The sequence below is a fragment of the Cavia porcellus genome, unplaced genomic scaffold (genome assembly GCF_034190915.1).
Source record: "Cavia porcellus strain 051 isolate PalLab524CR breed Dunkin Hartley unplaced genomic scaffold, mCavPor4.1 scaffold_34, whole genome shotgun sequence".
Classification (NCBI taxonomy): domain Eukaryota; kingdom Metazoa; phylum Chordata; class Mammalia; order Rodentia; family Caviidae; genus Cavia; species Cavia porcellus.
Genome location: NW_026947517.1, coordinates 247,833 through 265,182, shown reverse-complemented (window position 1 = coordinate 265,182; position 17,350 = coordinate 247,833). Strand labels below are relative to the sequence as shown.

Sequence of the window (17,350 nt, the reverse complement as noted above, 5' to 3'; positions counted from 1 at the left end):
CTTATGGTAATAAATTTAAAGAATTTGAATCTAACTGTATATTTTGATCAGCCCTTGTACTTCTTCCTTGAGGTTATTAATTAAACATCTGTATATTCAGTGTCATTTATACAAAATGATTGGGACAAGAAGTGTTTTGAATTTCTGATTTTTTTTATTTATTGGAGAACTGGCATAGACATCATAAGTTGTCTTTAGGATGTGACCCAAGTCTAAACATGAAATTTATTTATAGTTCATATATACTTCATACTCCGAGCCTGAAGATAATTTTATACAATATTTGTATTAATTCTGTGGTTAACATGTGTATTGTGTTGTTTCTCTGGAGTGGGAAACTGAAAATGTAGATAAGGACTAAAATAAAATAGATATTTGAACATTTTTAATGAGATGGGGAATTATGGATGGAGGAGGGAGAAAGGAAGAAGGGAAATGTAAAAAGTGATGAGAAAAGAAGGAAACCAGCCTTCCATAAATAAGGAGGGGAAGGGAGTTGAAGGAAAGGTAGGGGAATGGAGAAAAAAAGGATTCATATCACGTATGGTACAAATTTCCCACGATCAACATGATCATTATTTATATCTAAAATGTACCAATAATCTTAATTAAATAATATTCTGTTTGAAATAAAATTTCATTTTGTGGAATTTCTCAATTTGGCACTACATCAGTACTCAAAAGTTTTGGATTTTGAAGCATTTCATACTTCAGATTTCAGATTAGGAATTTTCAGCCTATACTTGGATAGTGATTTGATAAATATCCCCCTACCTCAGTAGACCATAAGCTTCATGCTGAGAGTATGAGAGCAGTCTTTTTGCCTCTACTGGTGTCATAGTTTATGTCAGTGCCCCTCCCAAGCATCATGCAATAATGAATGTGGCCAAATCCAGTATTTCTGATTGGTTCATTGTCTAGCACTCAGATTGGTGGTATGAGTGCTACACCTGCCCAGGAGTGGAGCCAGCATACAGTGCACCAGAGGGAAGAAGGTGTGTCTCTCTCTTTTGCTGTGCATGCTTGCTGTTTGCAGCCACAATTAACTGCTTCCCCTCAACCATGTCACTTTGCCTTGGAGCCAACTGAGTATGGACTGAAACCTCTGTCCTGTAAGAAATAAACCTTTCCTTCTTGCATGTTGGTTGTCAGGTATTTTGTCTCAACAACCAATGAAAAGTAACTCACACAACTGGTAATCAGTGTTTCTCAATACCCAACTCAATGCCTGACACAAGAATGGTGTGCTCTTGTTGACAGAAAGAAAACCAGCAATAGCACACAATTATAGATTTGTATCACACAGAATTTCACTGCTTCCAAGGCTCTGCAGTGAAATGAGGTCTCATCAGTTTTCCTCTCTGTAGGCACTAAGCTTGTCATTTCTTTTGCTTTATGATAGCAAATAATGCTCCTCTATCCATGTTCCATTCTCCCTATGGTCTTAACAATCAGTTGTAAGCTGTTATACAATCTCACGCTGGGCATGGAAGTTAGGACCTCCTGCATGCTAGACAAGTGCTCTACTCTCAAGATATGTTCCAGTCCTCCCTTTCTTATTGCTGGACTTTAGGCCATGGGAATGTACTGCAGTTTTAGCCCCAAGCTGTCTAAAGTTATTTGACAGGACACTGTAACTACCCAACTAAGCCTAGTAAAACCAAAAAATTGGGTGCCAGTTATAAAATTTTGCAATAAGGCACTGAGTTTGGGAATGTTTTGTTGTACAACAATGGCTAATGAGCAAGATAAGAGCAAGAGAGGCACTATTCACAATAACCAAGGCAAGCAATCAGTCTAGGTATGTGTCAGCAAGAGAATGTGTGAAGCAAAAGTGGCATGCACATGTGCACACATGCAGGCACAGACACACACACACACACACACACACACACACACACACACACACACCCTATTGAACCATAAAAAAGAATGAAATCAAGTCATATGCTAAAAAATTCAGGGAAGTGGAGGATATCATGTTAAACAAAATAATTCAGACAGACAAATATTGCATGTTTTTTCTCATATGTGAAAACTAAAAAATAAAGTAGAAGAGGGGCTATAGAGGCCTGGGAGGAGAGTTAGAAGAGAGCAAGAAGATAGGAGAGGGGTTGACAAAAGACCAATACACAGTATATGTATATATGAAAATATCATAATGAATCCCCTTACTCTATACAACTAGTATGCATCAATAATTATCATGTGTAAAAAGGAAAAGGGATTGAACAAATTTTAAAGCATGTGGACATTTACATGCTATTGCATATGTTGCTTAATCCCTTGCTAATCCCATGCACCTGGGGGAGGGGGGTTGCAGGTAATAGGAGTGCAGTGATTGCTGGGAAAACATCATTGGCCATATTCAAGGCTCAGACACTTGCATGTGGAACATGAATCAAGAGACCCAAGGCTAAGAATCTAAATGATAGAAGGTCCCCTTGCCCCAAGCCATGTACTATAGCAAAAAGATACCCTGCCTTCATATGGTGGGGAGGTAGCTGCCAGACACCAGGAACAGGGTCTGCATGCTGACTCTCTTATTGTAGAAATGAACTTTAACAGATCTGGTCACTTTTTCACACTTAGTTTTCTCACTTACAAATGATCACTTATGTTAGCAGCAGTATAGAGAATGGAGGAGAGAAACAGAATTTCCATGGTGTTCATGAGTTAGAGGTGGCCAGGGGAAACTGTTTTGCAGCATCTTCTTCAGCCTTGAATCTTTGGCCATCAAAGATGAAGAACAAGGCTCTTGTTTCCCTAAGGAAAACAAGAGCACAATGGGTGGTCCTGCAGTAGGAGTCAGCAGAAGCCCAAATCAGGTCACCATGCTGGGGAGCTTTGAAGTTTCATCACTGAATCCTCTAATTTTTCTTGTTCTGTTTGTGTCTCAATCATTGTTTTGGTAATTATGGTAATATTTACATATTTCAAAAAGTACAACAAACAAGGAGGAAAATTAGAAATATTTGCTCTTTTTCTATGTAGAGAGGTAATGTATCTTTGGTACATTTTTTAGCCTCCGTTTTCCTGTTAATGATTTATTGTAGATGTGGTTCCAGGGTGATTAATTTAGGTTTACATCACTGTAACAGGAATCAGTGAAATAGGAATTAGAATTCTACCAGGCATTAAGGACAGCAGCCTCAAAATGGAGTCAGAAAATCCAAAATGGAGTCTGCTGAGTTGTGACCTTCCAGGGACCTTACAAAAACATCTGCTGACTGTCCTGCAGTTTTTTGGGACCTGTCAAGAGCATGATCATGCATGACATTGGCTGAAGGGTACATGGGCTGTGCATGGGCACTGTGTGAACACTTTTTGGCCTGTTTTGTGGACTCAACAAAGATTTTGTTGCGTGAGGTAACAAAATTAGAGAATGTACATGTTGAAGACATCAGCAACAGTGGTAGGCAGAGTGGAACAGAGCAGAAAACCACTGTTCTTGATGTATAATTTTTACACAGGTTGTTATCTCATGTTTACATTCTTGTGTAGTATTATAATCTGTTCATATGAGTTCACCTGTGCTAAGTCATGGTTACATAACTGTACACCACTGTGTGCCTGTACAGACAAGCAGGGTCATGTCCTCAGTTGTCTTTAGATGTCCCTGAACTGTGAAGCAGTCTGAGTGGTTCCCCACAACAATACATAGATTGAACCCTGAAAAGTAGGTAGTCTTCCACAGGGTAGCTCTTTTCTAAACCCATTAAAAACTTTAGATAAAGCCTCCCTCATAGGCATCCTACTCAGAACCCCCTCCTTGCTGGTGTGAACTTTACTCCCTTGCCTTTACATCTATCAGAGAGGAGGAGGATAAGGGGTAAATTGCTTGTGAAGTCCGGAAAGGCAGCAGGGAGGCAGACCTCAGCACATCAGCAGCAGCAGGCAGCAGGCAGGGAGAGTTGTGTCTTTATCCTCCAGCCTCTGTATATGTTGTTATGTTTACATTCTTGCATGTTGGCCTCCCAGTGAGGCCACAGGCTGATGACCAAGCCTCTACCACAAGGATCGCTGAGGGACAATTACAATCCAAAGCCTCACACACACAAACAAGAAGCATTTCTCATGTGTGCATCACTCAGGGGCCAACACTGGTGTCCAACTTACGTCGCCTGCACTTCCTTCCCCTCAGTGGGACACTGCACTTCTTACAGCAGAGCAAAAATAATTTTTACTAATTATTCAATGTCAAGTACAAAAAATAGATGTCTAAAGAAATGGTTAGATGGGAAACCGTGTTGCAATTCAGGTGCACCCCCTCAAGGAAGCCCCATAAAACAAATGCAGTGAAGTTTGTTGTAGAGGATTCCCATAGTTATTTTCAGAGACATCTCCATGATTACACAGACTCCAGAGTCACATGTGCATCTGACTGTTAGTTAACAAGGATGTTCCTGGGTGAGAGGTGTTGCAGGAAGAGGTGATCATGTTCATTTGTTCTCTAAGTCTAGGGAACATCTTTCAGTTTCACCTTCAGCGGGTTTGCATACTGTCCTGTAGCCATTTCCTGACTTACCTCAGAAAGTCTTAGCTTTCCTGACTTTGTTTTATTGTCTTTCACAGCCCTGACTCTTAAGGCTTCTAATGGGTAGTGACATGTGTCACTTCCATTCGTATCTCACAACTATTCTCTCCTTGCCCAAACCCTAGTCAGGATCCTCTGGTCACCTGACAGTGTCTGAGAAGTCTCCACAAAGAGGAGATGGGGACCTCCACTCATCCTGGGCCTGGTGCAGATGTTCCAGTCTTGTCATGGAGGAGAATTGCTATGTATCCCTATGAGAGCCTCAGATAAATTTAGTAAGCAGATTCACAGATGCAGGCAGTCAGAGGAGTGCAGGTGCTCAGAGAATGAGGCCCATTATGGTCTAGGGCTGGGCAGCTTCTGTGTTATGGGGTATGGAAATCTGTGGAATTTGTGAATCTATAGAAGGCAGGGGCTCAAGTTACAGGCAAAGGGAAATGGCCCATTTTCTAGGTAAAAGGCAAAAGAAGGCCCAGTGTAAGGCCTTATTTTATCTTGAAGACAGTGGATTTTTTTTCAGTGAGTTTCTTCGAAGGAAAAAAAGACATTGTAACTTTGGATACGTTTGTATCCTGAAGCTGGGATTTCCCAGGAACCATCTCTGGCTATGCCTGGCCTTCACATTTACCAGTCCTCTGGACACATCTTTGCAAACCAAATTTTGCTGTCTCAGCAGCAACCCATTGAGACTCCAGGTTCTGCATTCTTTACCTTAAACACAATGCATTTGTAAAACTTCCTCCAGAACAAACATTCATATGGCCTAGTATAGCACAAAGTCCCTGGGGTGACCAAAATTTAATCTAATTTAAGTTAATCTGTTATCCATATCTGGGTCAAATGGGACCAGCAATCCTAGTTTTTTGAGGAATCTCCACACAGATTTCCACAGTGGATGCACCAGTCTAGGCCCCCACCAGCAGGGAAAAGCTTCCTTTTTGCCCACAACACCTCTAGCATTTCTTATTGGTTGATTTCTTGACATAAACATTCTTTTCAGGGTGAGGTGGAATCTCAGTGTTGTTTTAATTTTTCACCTATATTTATTTCATCTTCCTCACTCGGAGTTCATTTTTGGCTTCTGTGTTCATATCTGCATTATCCAGTTTTAGCAAGTGTTCTGCTAAGGCAGTTGGCCACAAGCCTCCATCCCTGATGTCTGATCACCCTTAACATCTGATTGGCTCCTCATCCTCCACCATCACGCAGTTCATGCCTGTTCAGCCTGGCTTGCCCTCTGCAAGCATTCCATTAGGCTGTCAGGAAACAGCTCCCTTCCATCTCCTGCTCACTCTTAGTGTTGTCAGCTCCCTGACCTGACCCTGGCCTGCAGCTGTACATCCCTAATTTTCCTAGGTGCATGTGGAGTTCTCTGTTCTCCAGTGCTGAACCCCTCACAGTGGCACCTGCCTCTTTCAGGAAGGTTCCTATATTATGAGAAACTTCTTGACAACACAAACAGGGCCCAAAGTGGTGGCACAGAAGACTGTGTCAACTTCCTGAATGAACTAAGTCAAGAAAAGCCCTGGATGTAGCTGCCTACTGCTTCCATGGTTGGTTGTTCTGTCCCCATCCCAGGACAATTTTTGTTGAGATCAGGAGAATTGCAGGTACAGAGTTAAGACTGCATCTGTTTGGAACATGCAAAAATAACAAGTGCTCTCTGTCACACAGTGTACATCTAAAGGTTAAACAACAGTAAAATATTTCAACATCTCTTTAAAGTTGGTCATGATACTTAAAGTTTGATCTACATCTACAGGAATTTATTAAATAAGCATTTTGTTATTGCATAAATAATATATAATTGTATTGGTTAATAACTATATATATATATTTTTTTCATTAATGCTCTATCCTAAATTTATTAGATTTCTACAGATGTCTGTTAAAAAAATCTAAATTTTGCCTAAAGTGTAAAATCTAAGTAAATGTACACAAAGTTTTTATATGGCATTGAAATTAATTATTGCTAACCACACGGTATATCAAATACATTTCTTTTATCAAGGATGTAGGGTTTTATATGATATAGCATGTGAGAAAGACATCTTATCGTATTGATGACTCTAAACTACAGTCATAGGTGAGATCTGGGGTACACAGGAGAGATGGCGACCAGAGGAAGGTGATTAGGTTGATGACTTTGTCCCACTCCATTTGTCTGCACATGCGGGTTTGGCTCAGAGAGATGCTGTTTGCACAAGGTCCCTAAAGTGATGTTTGCACAGTGACCAGGCTTGGTTGGTTGGCTGGCTTTGTCTTCTGCAAAAAGTTTTAACCAGCATCCCTGTCACTCAGCCCAACTGCACCAAGAGCCCTCTCTAGTCCAGCACTGTAGTTCACAGAATGGCTAGGAGGTGGTGGCGGAGTAGCGAGTCAACTTTAACAAGTTTTGTAGGAAGGCAGCAAGGAAAGTGCAGCTTTGGTAACAAGGAATAATAAAGGAAAATGTTGAATTCAATGAGTTTTCATAAATGAAATGAACATTCACCTTTCATGCTCTTTTCTGGCTGCTTCTCCTCTCCCAAGATAAATCCTATCCAGAGATTAGTTTGTCCTGTTTTTATCAGTTATACATATGCATGTTCATTTATATCCATACATGTACTCTTACAGTTTGTGTTTTTTGAGGGTCTGACTTTTTCATTTATCTTTATGTTTGTGAGATTTACACACTGACTCATTCACAAAGCCATTACATTATGACCTGCTTCGTGTAGTTGTAGATGTCTTTTTTCTCATGGCTCTGTGTTTCTCACCTTCATTTGTCCATTCTCCTGGCTGGTCTCTTCTACTCACAGGTTGATTGCCATCTTGAACTGTACAGTGATACTCTGTCTCAAAAAGACAAAAAACTATTAAGTCAATGAAAACACTGGGGATTGCATTTGTTACTGTGGATTATCTTATGCTTTTGGGCCACTGTTTTCAGTTTTGAATTATATTAAATTTGATACATGAAACAGACCAAAAGATGACTTGAGTATTGCATGTGTTGCTCTGAAATGAATGCAGTATGAGCCAGCCTTTGACAAACTATCAGTGTGCATGCAACAGCAAGAAAACATTAATTGTGTGAAAGCATACCAAATGCAAACCTTCACTTTTCTAAAAGGTTGTATCATTGAAAGCTTTGTGATTGTGTTTTTCTCTCAAGCAAAATATGTCAATGGATGAGCAGTTTTTTCTAAACTAAAACTTCAATTCAGTATTCAGATCTAGTTGCAGTGTAGGCAGTGCAATAAATAAGTGGGTTTTGGCTTGCAGTATGGGCCCTTGTTCTCTAAATTGTTTCCCCTAACTGATCCAGGAGGCCTGAAGGGTGAGGATTCCATGCACAGGTCTCCTGTCTGGCCTCTGCCACTCACTGGGGTCCCAGGCATGGACAGGGCATTCAAACAGGGTCTGGTTCCTCAGCTCACCCAAGGCAGACCCCAGCCTGAACATCAGTTCCCTGGGAAATGTGAGAGTCAGCAACTTATTTTGGAACACAGCCAATCAGAGCTCTGCTGCCCTTGTAGAGGCAACAGCTGATTCATCTAGCTCTTTCCGCTAAAAATCAGAAAGTGGAGCATCCACACTCACACTGCAAAAGATAGCTTTTTGGGCATCTGGGCTTCACTAAGGAGTGGGGAGCTGCAAGGTGTGCATCACCAGGCTACTGGTTTCCATGGTTCAGAAGGGGACAGTCCTTAAAGAGTTCACATCACTGCAGAACTGACCCTAACTTGGGTGTGGGTCCAGCCCCTCTTTGTTCCTACTGCCCCATGTGCCGCACAAATCAGTCAGGTGGAGTGTAATCTGAGGCTCCCCAGACCAAGGATAAGTGCCAGCAGCTTGGTTAGATTCTGTAACTGCTCCCTGGTCCAGAGGATCTCAGCGAGAAACCCAAACTTCGTGTGCTGTTGGTGTGGTTGTAAAATGGACTGGCTGCTGTAGGGAACAACATAGCTGTCCTCTCCAAATTCTATAGAATTATCCTATGATTCAACAATTCTAAATATACATATACAGCTTAACATAAATCAGGAGCTCAAGCAGATACTTGCATTCCCATTATTTCTAAGAGCCAAAACATGGAAACACCCCCCAAAGGGTGGATGAACAAAAGGTGGTATATATACATCCTGCAATATTATGTTAAGTGAAATAAAATGGAGAGAAAAGGAAAATGTTATGTGATTCCAAATATGTGATGGCCCAGAAGAGTCCAATTCTTGGAGACAGACAGTAGAATGGTGTTACCAGGAGTTCAAGGAAGGGAAAAGATGCTATTGTTAGGAGGGCTCACAGTTTCAGTTTGGAAATAGAGTTTTGGAGCAGGATGGTTCTTATAATTTCACAAGGTAAATGTTCTTAACTCACTGAACTGGTCACTGACAAAATTAGTGGATTTTGTGTTGTGCATATTTTAACATATTTTAGACAGTAGATAGGAGTTGGTAAATTGGACAGAAGAGATGAGGGGATTCAGAGACAATTTTGTGACACCTTGTTCACTTTTTGAGGAGTAATAACTCCTGGGTCCTGATCATAACACACATCCCATATATCACACAAAGGACAGAACCTACAGTTAAAATTTCTTGTCTCCTGATCATGTACATCTGATTTTTCACCTACACTCAGTAACATGTCTCTGAGTGCTTCATTCCAAGCAGAGGAAGTAGAAGAAGCATTTGGGAAAGGTCTCCATGGCCAGTGCTGTCCTCAGTAGGCTCCCACTGTACACATCTGTGGTGGGGGTAAAGAGACTCCTCATCTGCTCTTTTTCTTTATAAAGGCAAAATTCAATCTAAAATTCAGCATCTACCCTGGAACACACAGACCAGTGGCATTTCATGCATTAAGGGCTGTGAGACCCTCACTATGCCTGGTAAAGAACACCTTCACCATCCCCAGTGATAACCTAGGTTCATTAAACTGTCATTCTCCATTCCCCACGCTCAGCCATGGACCACTATTGTGCTTTCTAAGGATTTGCCTGTTCTGGATATTTATACAAATGGAAGCATAAAAATAAGTAAATATTTACTTTTGACAATCATTTATTAGTCACAAAAGTTCTAAATCATGAATACATTTAACAGTACATTTGTACACAGTTCATTTAAATGGGTAAAAAAAAATTGAAAACAATTCCCACATCTGACCTGAAAGGAATGGTAAAATTTGGTAAATTCTATAAAAACTGTGTAGGTTGAAGCACATATGTAAATATAAAAACAATTGTCCTGGTCAAGTTTTCACATTAGTAGGACACAGAATCCAAGACCCACAACTGGGAAGAGGAGAAGCCTTATGTTTTCACGGGATTCATTCCTGCCTGGTTCCAATGCAGGGACACCACAACAGGAGGGTGTGATGGAGCAATGCTGCTCAGTCCATGATGGCCAGGAAGCAGAGTGGCAGGACAGTGCCAGGGTGGAAGGGGCCAGAGACCAGATGGAGTACCTAGGGTCACTCCTCCATGACTCATACAGAGGAGCCCAGAAGTACACTTTACTAATCTCTGGACAGCTCTCAAGCCCATCAAGTTGACAATGAAGATTAATCATCACATGGCAGAAGTTTTGTGATGTTAAAATTATAGGTGATTTACATATATGCATATATACAGTATTTTGGGGTTTTTTACACCTTTAAAATTCTACCCAAAGTCAAAAATGCTGAATTTTATGTAATAGAAATAACCTTTCCTTAGGTAAATTTTATGAAATCACCTCAAAAAGAGTGAAAAACATAAGAACAGGGCTTAAAAATACTCACAGGAAGAGCCAGAAATCTTAATTTTGAACAACTACTCTGAAAGACAGTTAACATTCAAGGCACAAAATATTCACTTCACACTAAGTGCCTTCCCCGGGGAAAATGAATGCTACAGCTATACAAACACAAGAATAACTGCAGCAACTTTATTTTTAAGATCAAAACTGGAAACAATACACAGGGCCTCAGCTGATGAACACATGAGGATCTGTGGTTCATCCATACAGTGGGATGTGATGGCTCAGCCACTGACAAGGAGCAGCACACGGGAAACCTCACATGGTTATGAGGATTGAAAAAATTCTACCAGCTCCCCCCCAAAACATATACAAAAGCACTATGTATACTGGGTGGTTACAGACCTGTCACCTCTAGAAAATACAAAGTGATTCCCAGAGACAAAAAGCAGATGCATTGCTTAGGATAGAAAGAAGCATTTGAAAAGAATCCATAAGGAAAATTTGAACATGACATACACATCACCATTGGGTGATGGTTTTCAAGGGGCTCTTGTATGTCAAGATTCCTAGGGGATCTTTGTTTGTTTTTCAATTTTAGTTTTGTTTTGTTTTTAGTATTTAGGAACCAAATTCAGGAACGTGTGCTTGCAAGGGATTACTTTGCCACTGAGCTATATCCCTGGCACATGTCAAGATCCATCTAATTTTGTACTTTAAACCTTAAAGTTCATTGTATGTCAATTATAATGAAATAAAATTGCTTCTAAAACACTTTTCATCTGAGCTACCCATCATAGATTTTGTTTACTGATAGATTTACTTAGAAGCAATTTTATTTATTTATAATTTCTTTCTAAGCAGTTTTGTTTATTTATAGATTTATTTATAAGAAGTTTTATTTATTTATAGATTTATTTATTTTTGGCAGTGCTAGGGATTAAATGCAGTGCCTTGGTAGTTTTATCATAATTTATTTCCAGACAGGGCCTTGCTAAGTTGCTAAGTTGTTTAGGTTTGTCTTGAATTTCATCACATTTATTAGGATTATTGTAAAATGAAGAATAACAAGGATAAATAAATTGAGTAGTCTCAAGTAAACCAATAAATACAACTTAACAAACAATAGCTGGATGTGATGGTACATGCCTTTAATCCCAGCAGTTAGGGGGGAGACAGAAGGATCATCTCAAGTTCTAGGTTTACATAGTGAATTGGTTTACACCAAGTTTTACACCAAGTTTACACAGTGAATTGAAGGCCAGTCTGAACTACACAGTGAGAGTTTCAAAAAATAAATTAATAAAATAAAATAAATAAGATAAATACCTGGAATAAGGCAAGTTATTATCTGCTAGTCCAGAGCACAGGCATCTTCAGAGGATTTACTTTAGAAGGTGTAATGGTTTGTATCTGGGTGTCCCTCCAAAGCCTCATGAAGTCACAGAGGTAGCTAAACCTAGCAACTGTGATTGGTTCATCGTTTAGTGCTGTGATTGGTGATGAAAGTACTTCACCTTCCCAGGGTTTGAATTGCCCAAGTAAAAGAGGTCTCACTAGTCCATTTTGTAAGAGAAGTGAGAAAGTCTTGTAATTCGAAAGGAAATCACTACCTGTAGCCAACAGGGGCAGAAAACACTCAGCCTCCCAAAGTTGATTTACACAGGCATAACTCACTGAGATGTGCTGTGTCCCCATCCAATGGCACATTTTAAGGCAGGAGCTGAACAGCACTGGAAAGAAAATGCGGGACAGAGCAGAATCCTGTCCCACATCACCATCACAGCTATATAGAGCCATCCCTAGACCTCATAGGAGTAAGAAGAGAGATTTCTCCAACATAGAATGCTGCAAAAATTTTCAAGATTTATTTTCAAGTGTTTGATTCACAGTACTGTTTGAAGCAGGAAGGAACTGGGACCCTCCCTATCCTCCACGTACAGCATGCACCTAAGAGCTGTTTGGAGGATGCTGTGCATGGCTGTTGGAGAGAGCTGTGCCCCTAGGTCATAGTTGTGCAGGTCTAGGTGTGAAAAGCTCATGGCACAGTAAGGTTTTCCAAAGTTCAGCCAGTGCCCTGGGAGTTTATACTGCAAACAAGTGCTTCCCAAAACCAGGGCCAACACTGGGCAAGGGCATTTGGATGCCAGAGTGGCCAGTCAGGTGAGGGTCAGCCCTGCCTGACACAGCTGAGCCAAGAGTATTATTCTGGAGCTGAACCTCCAGCAGGTCCACCTCACTTCCTGTTTCAGGTCTGTCAGCAAGGACTTCACACAGAATCAAAGCAACAAAACTGAAGTTTGCTCAGATTAAATTGCTGAGCTTCTTTTGAAGAAATGATTGAAAATGCACAAGTCTGAGTAAAACAAGGCTGAGAACAGCATTCTGCATTGTGTGTAAATAAACTGACCCTTTACAAGTCCTAAAAATAATGCTCATTTGTGGGTCTGCTATGGCAGAGGTGTGAAATCCCATGCATGCCTGTTTCACAACTGCAAAAGAAAAACTCCAAATAAATGCTGCATGTACATGACTTCCTTTTGGCACTGCACTATAGGAAGGAAAATCCCAGCAGCAACCTAGATCGACCACCTCAGTAAACCCAGTGCAAAACCCACCGGATGATTCCATTATGCAACTGTGAAGACTCAGCAGCTCTGCTCCCTGCTTGATGCTGCTGCTGGTTGAAAGTTTTGAGGTGTTTCTACCTGCATAAGCCATCTCCACTTCTCTCAGCTCATGGCTGCCAGGATGTGGATCAGACTGTATTTACATAAAATCCCATCATGATTTCAGGATGGGTGGCAGCCTTTGGTTTACTGGAAATTATTTTTCAAGTTTAGGCATCATAAACCTTACACAATGTGCTTAGCCAGCTGAGGGCAAATGAGATTGTTTGAAGTAAATGCAGGAAACTCATTTGTCATTGACAGATTCAGTTAGTACGGAAGCCCATATTTTGTAGGTAAACAGGCATGAGTCAAGGTTTGCTGTACAAAATGCTGGAAGGCACAGAAATGTCCCCAAGTTCAGTTTCTGCTTTGCTTCCCTCATTCTATCAAGCTGAAGAGTGGATTCTCAGCATTCAAGCACATAGAGTTTGAACTACATTAGAAATCTCTAAAATTTTCTGTTAAGTGAGGAGCGAAAAGACAAGGAAATGTTTTTCTTTTGCAAAATGCAGTTCTAAACATATGCTTAAATAAACAGAGAAACCAGGAAAAAAAGGAGAAGAAAAAGAAATGTAATGGCAATGCTATGTTTTGCTAAAATGCCACAGCCTCAGTCAGAAAGAAGAGAAGCAAAATTTGAAGGCTGGAAGGGTCACTGTGTGAGTGGTCTTCCTTCCCTAAGGGGCAGAGTGTGTGCCCAGCCCACTAAGCAAGATGAATGCAGGGTAGCACCTAAATCCTGGTGGAGCCTGAGACCAGGACCCCATAACTGAGGCCCCTGGGCCTGAGGTGGCAGAGTCTTTGATGCATTCTGGCTGCTCTGCCTTCCCGTGCCTGCAGGGATGCAGCATGGATGTGGTAGGGTTAAGGGGTGTAAGGCAGTGAAGAGTGCTGGGCTCCTTTGCATGCTGCACACTCCCTGCTCTGCCTGAAGGCAGGAAGGTTCAGGAATTCCTTGCTGGAAAAATACACTCTGAAGAAAAACTCTTTCTGTCCCTTGCAGTAGCAAGCACAGGTGAGCAAGATGGCTTCTAAGGTAGGGAGGGCAGCAACACACACCACAGAGGAATGCTCATGGATTTATGTGTTGGAGTTTTTAAAAGTTAGTCATGACAGATGTGTTGGCTTGCTAAATATCAAGCCTCATTATTTTATATATACAGTTGTATTCGAAGTGTCTGTATTGTGCATAACTTTCATTATATATAATGAAATTAAATCATCCATTTTCACAAACCTATTCAAGAAATTAGCCACTATTAAATACTAACTGAATTGAACAAAAGTAATATTGAATAGAATACTATAAATAATGCAATGGAATGGAAAATGGAAAAAACTCCACAAAGGCATCCCTCCCAGGATCAGCGGGCTGCCCTCCAGGAGGTCCTCTTTCTTGTTCTCATCTGTGATTTTGGTTTGTATCTCTTCACTGCTGGGTGGAGAGAGGCCAGGCCATGAGCTCTTCTATCATTTTAGGTAGGAATGGAGACATGGCCCAGGAATAGGCCTTCTTTCCACATTTTCAGTGGCCTAGGACAAGAAGTTCTTTCAGCATTCTCTGTGATGGTAATTTTATAATTGACTCAGCAGCTCTGCTCTGACACATTCATGGCTTCTAATTATCCACACTCATAATTGAGGAAGAAGAGATTACAGGTGTCTGTCAATCTCATTTTATTATAATGAGGCATTAGAAGTGGAATTTCCAGGTTAAACATATGCAAATTCAATTTTATGGTCTTAGAATTCACACTAGACCTAAGCACAGCGTTGGAGCCTAGAAGGGGAAGCCCAGGGATGCTCAGGTCTCTGTGGAGATCTGATGTCAGGGGAAGATGGACCAGGCAGAGTTGGAGGACTCCAGCGTACCTAGTAGAGAATCATGGGCAAGAAATTCCCAGGTCCAGGCCTTCTGATCCATCAGTCAGCTTCTCAGCAAAGCAGCACACACTGCTTGCTGGATAAGAGAGGACTGGGAGTGGCCCTGCTGCCAGAGCTCCTCCCTGCAGGCCTGAGACCCCCTGTCTCACTGAGGGGAGCTCTGTATGAGTTCAGCCTGTTACAGAGCCCACCTTGACTGAATGTCTTTCACCCAGTTGAGATCTCAACTGCAGCATGTGGATCACCACAACTGTGGAGCAGGACAGGTGTTTACAGGGAGCAAGTGAGGAGGTGGGGACACTTCTCAGGCAGTTAAGGACAAAAAGCCTGAAATAAGAGACCTGACCCTAGCCTGCCCCAGTCTCCTCCAGGAGTAACTACACCCTGCAACAATGAGCATTAAAAGACTAAATAACTTAACAGATTACTCACAAAAATATATATTGTAGGGGAAGTTTGAAGATACAAAAGTAAATGGTTTTATCCTTAAGTAAAATGAGACTTGACCCTTAATGGGTACATGATCTACTTTGGTGTCCCTGACCCACACCCTCAGGAGAAAACACACCTTTCACAGAGCTATAACAAACACAGGCAATGGGTCAACAATCATAACTGCTTAATAACAATAACAAATGCCAGCATACGATAAAAGCCCAGCTGAGTTCTATCAAGTGTATAATAAAGAATAAGTAATGAATCTAGGTATATTGGGACTTAGGCAGCTGAACAATAAAAAAATTCTCAGGCTTTCCTGGAAAGCACCCCTGGTGGGATCCAGGAGGAGAACCAGCCACCATTTCCAGTGAGCCTACTGGTGCATGGATTGAGAAACATACATCCCAGTTGCTCAGCCCCTGGTTAGCAACAGGAAGCGGAGTTCTGAGCATGTCTTGGAAATATGACTGTTTGCAATATAGAAAATATGGGGTATATCCTTTTATCTTCTGTTTGAATACAAATGTTGTTTGTAATCTTTTGCTTTGTTATGATTGTTTTGCTCTGTTCAATATTCTCTTCTGACTTGTTTTTAAATGTTTTTTTGGTTTGATTATGCTATAACTTATTGAGTGGAAAATTATTGTGAAGATAACGAGATGTACTATGGTACCTCTTACTTCTTATGGTACCCTGTTGTGAAGTTCTGTACCAATTTTATTGCATTGTTTCCACTTGTTTGTTCTGTCTTGCTCTGCTGTATTTTACTACCATCAAAATAAAATTTTGAAAAAGAAGAAATACTAATCATTTTTCAGGTTTTTCAAGGGAAGGGAACCACCCCCAACTCCTTGTAGATGATGAAGTCACCTGATAACAAAGCCAGACCATAATGCATTAAAAAATGGTAATACTCTAATGGCCAATATTCTTAACATACACAAAAATATTCAACTAAATGCTCATCAACTAAATTCACCAGCACATGCAAAAGTCAAACACCACAATAAACCCTGGGTTCACCCTCAGTGGTGCTAGAATGGTTCCACTTGCACAAATCATTCAGTATCACTTGCCACATTCACAGCATGAGGCACAATGGACCCCTCAAGAGATTTGGAAAAATCACTTTGAGAAATTAAAAAGGTCACCATCCTTTCTTGATAGGAACCATTCATACACCATGTGTAGGAGGAATGAATCTCAGCACAGCAAAGAACACAAATGACAAGCCCATCACTGACATCCTGCTCAGAGGCTGACAAGCTGCAAGCTTTGCTTCTTGGGTCCTCTCCTCTCCTCTCCTCTCCTCTCCTCTCCTCTCCTCTCCTCTCCTCTCCTCTCCTCTCCGCTCCTCTTCTCTCTGCTCTTCTCCTCTCCTCTCCTCTCCTATCCTCCCTTCCCTTCCTCCCTTCCCTCTGCTTCAATTTGCTTCCATTTTTCTTTAGTTTTATTTCTTTTTCTTTTTCTTTTTCTTTTTTTTGGTCAAGGTCTTCCTGTGTAGCTCTGGCCCAAGCTGAACTCAGAGTGCTTTGCAGGCTTGTCTGGAACTTCCAGGAATCCTGCTGCCTCAGCCTCCTGAGTGCAGGCATTGCAGGCATTTTCACCATTCTTTGCTCACCCAATAAGTTTTTAACAACACGATGATGAAACGAGGTCTGGTGGTGTGCTTGTAATGCCAGCAATCTGGAAGGCTGAGGCAGCAACACCACAAATTTAAAGACAGCCTCAGCAATATCGCCACTCATCAAGAACCTGGATGAAAATAAAAAGAATTTTAAATGTGAAAGGTCATGGAGCTAAGTGCAAACTTCAGTATTCAATCTGTAGAAATTGAATGCAAAACAAAAAACTTGGAAAGCCCGATGGTAGAGAAAATAATATTTTACACTCTCCTGGCCTTCTCGAAGGCAGTGTTACCCAAGTAGCTTTAACTTTCACACCTTTCTTGGGGTTTGACTTCAAACAATCATCAAATCCATGAAGGATAAAAAAATACTGAATGTGCTTCAAGGACACCAAGCCTCAGTCCCAGTGCAGAAGGCATTTGCAGTAATATTCTGAAGTGCATGATGACCACAGTTACAAAG

General features: G+C 41.1%; 1 protein-coding gene across 3 annotated transcripts in view; it reads right to left on the bottom strand.

Moving 5' to 3' along the window:
- Nucleotides 1-1,345: 1,345 nt before the first annotated feature.
- The window catches only part of LOC134474681 (zinc finger protein 709-like), a 61,082-nt gene continuing 45,077 nt past the window's right edge, over nucleotides 1,346-17,350 (bottom strand). For 2 of the 3 annotated variants that reach the window (XM_063243206.1, XM_063243208.1), the window contains 2 exons: nucleotides 7,300-7,374; nucleotides 1,346-2,766 (listed from right to left, as the gene is read on the bottom strand). In XM_063243206.1, coding sequence (XP_063099276.1) covers nucleotides 2,621-2,766; nucleotides 7,300-7,374 — 221 coding nt within the window. In that variant the 3' untranslated portion in view covers nucleotides 1,346-2,620. Of the gene's footprint in view, nucleotides 2,767-6,394; nucleotides 7,375-17,350 lie in introns of those variants that run through there. The other variant, XM_063243209.1, reaches the window with a different exon arrangement.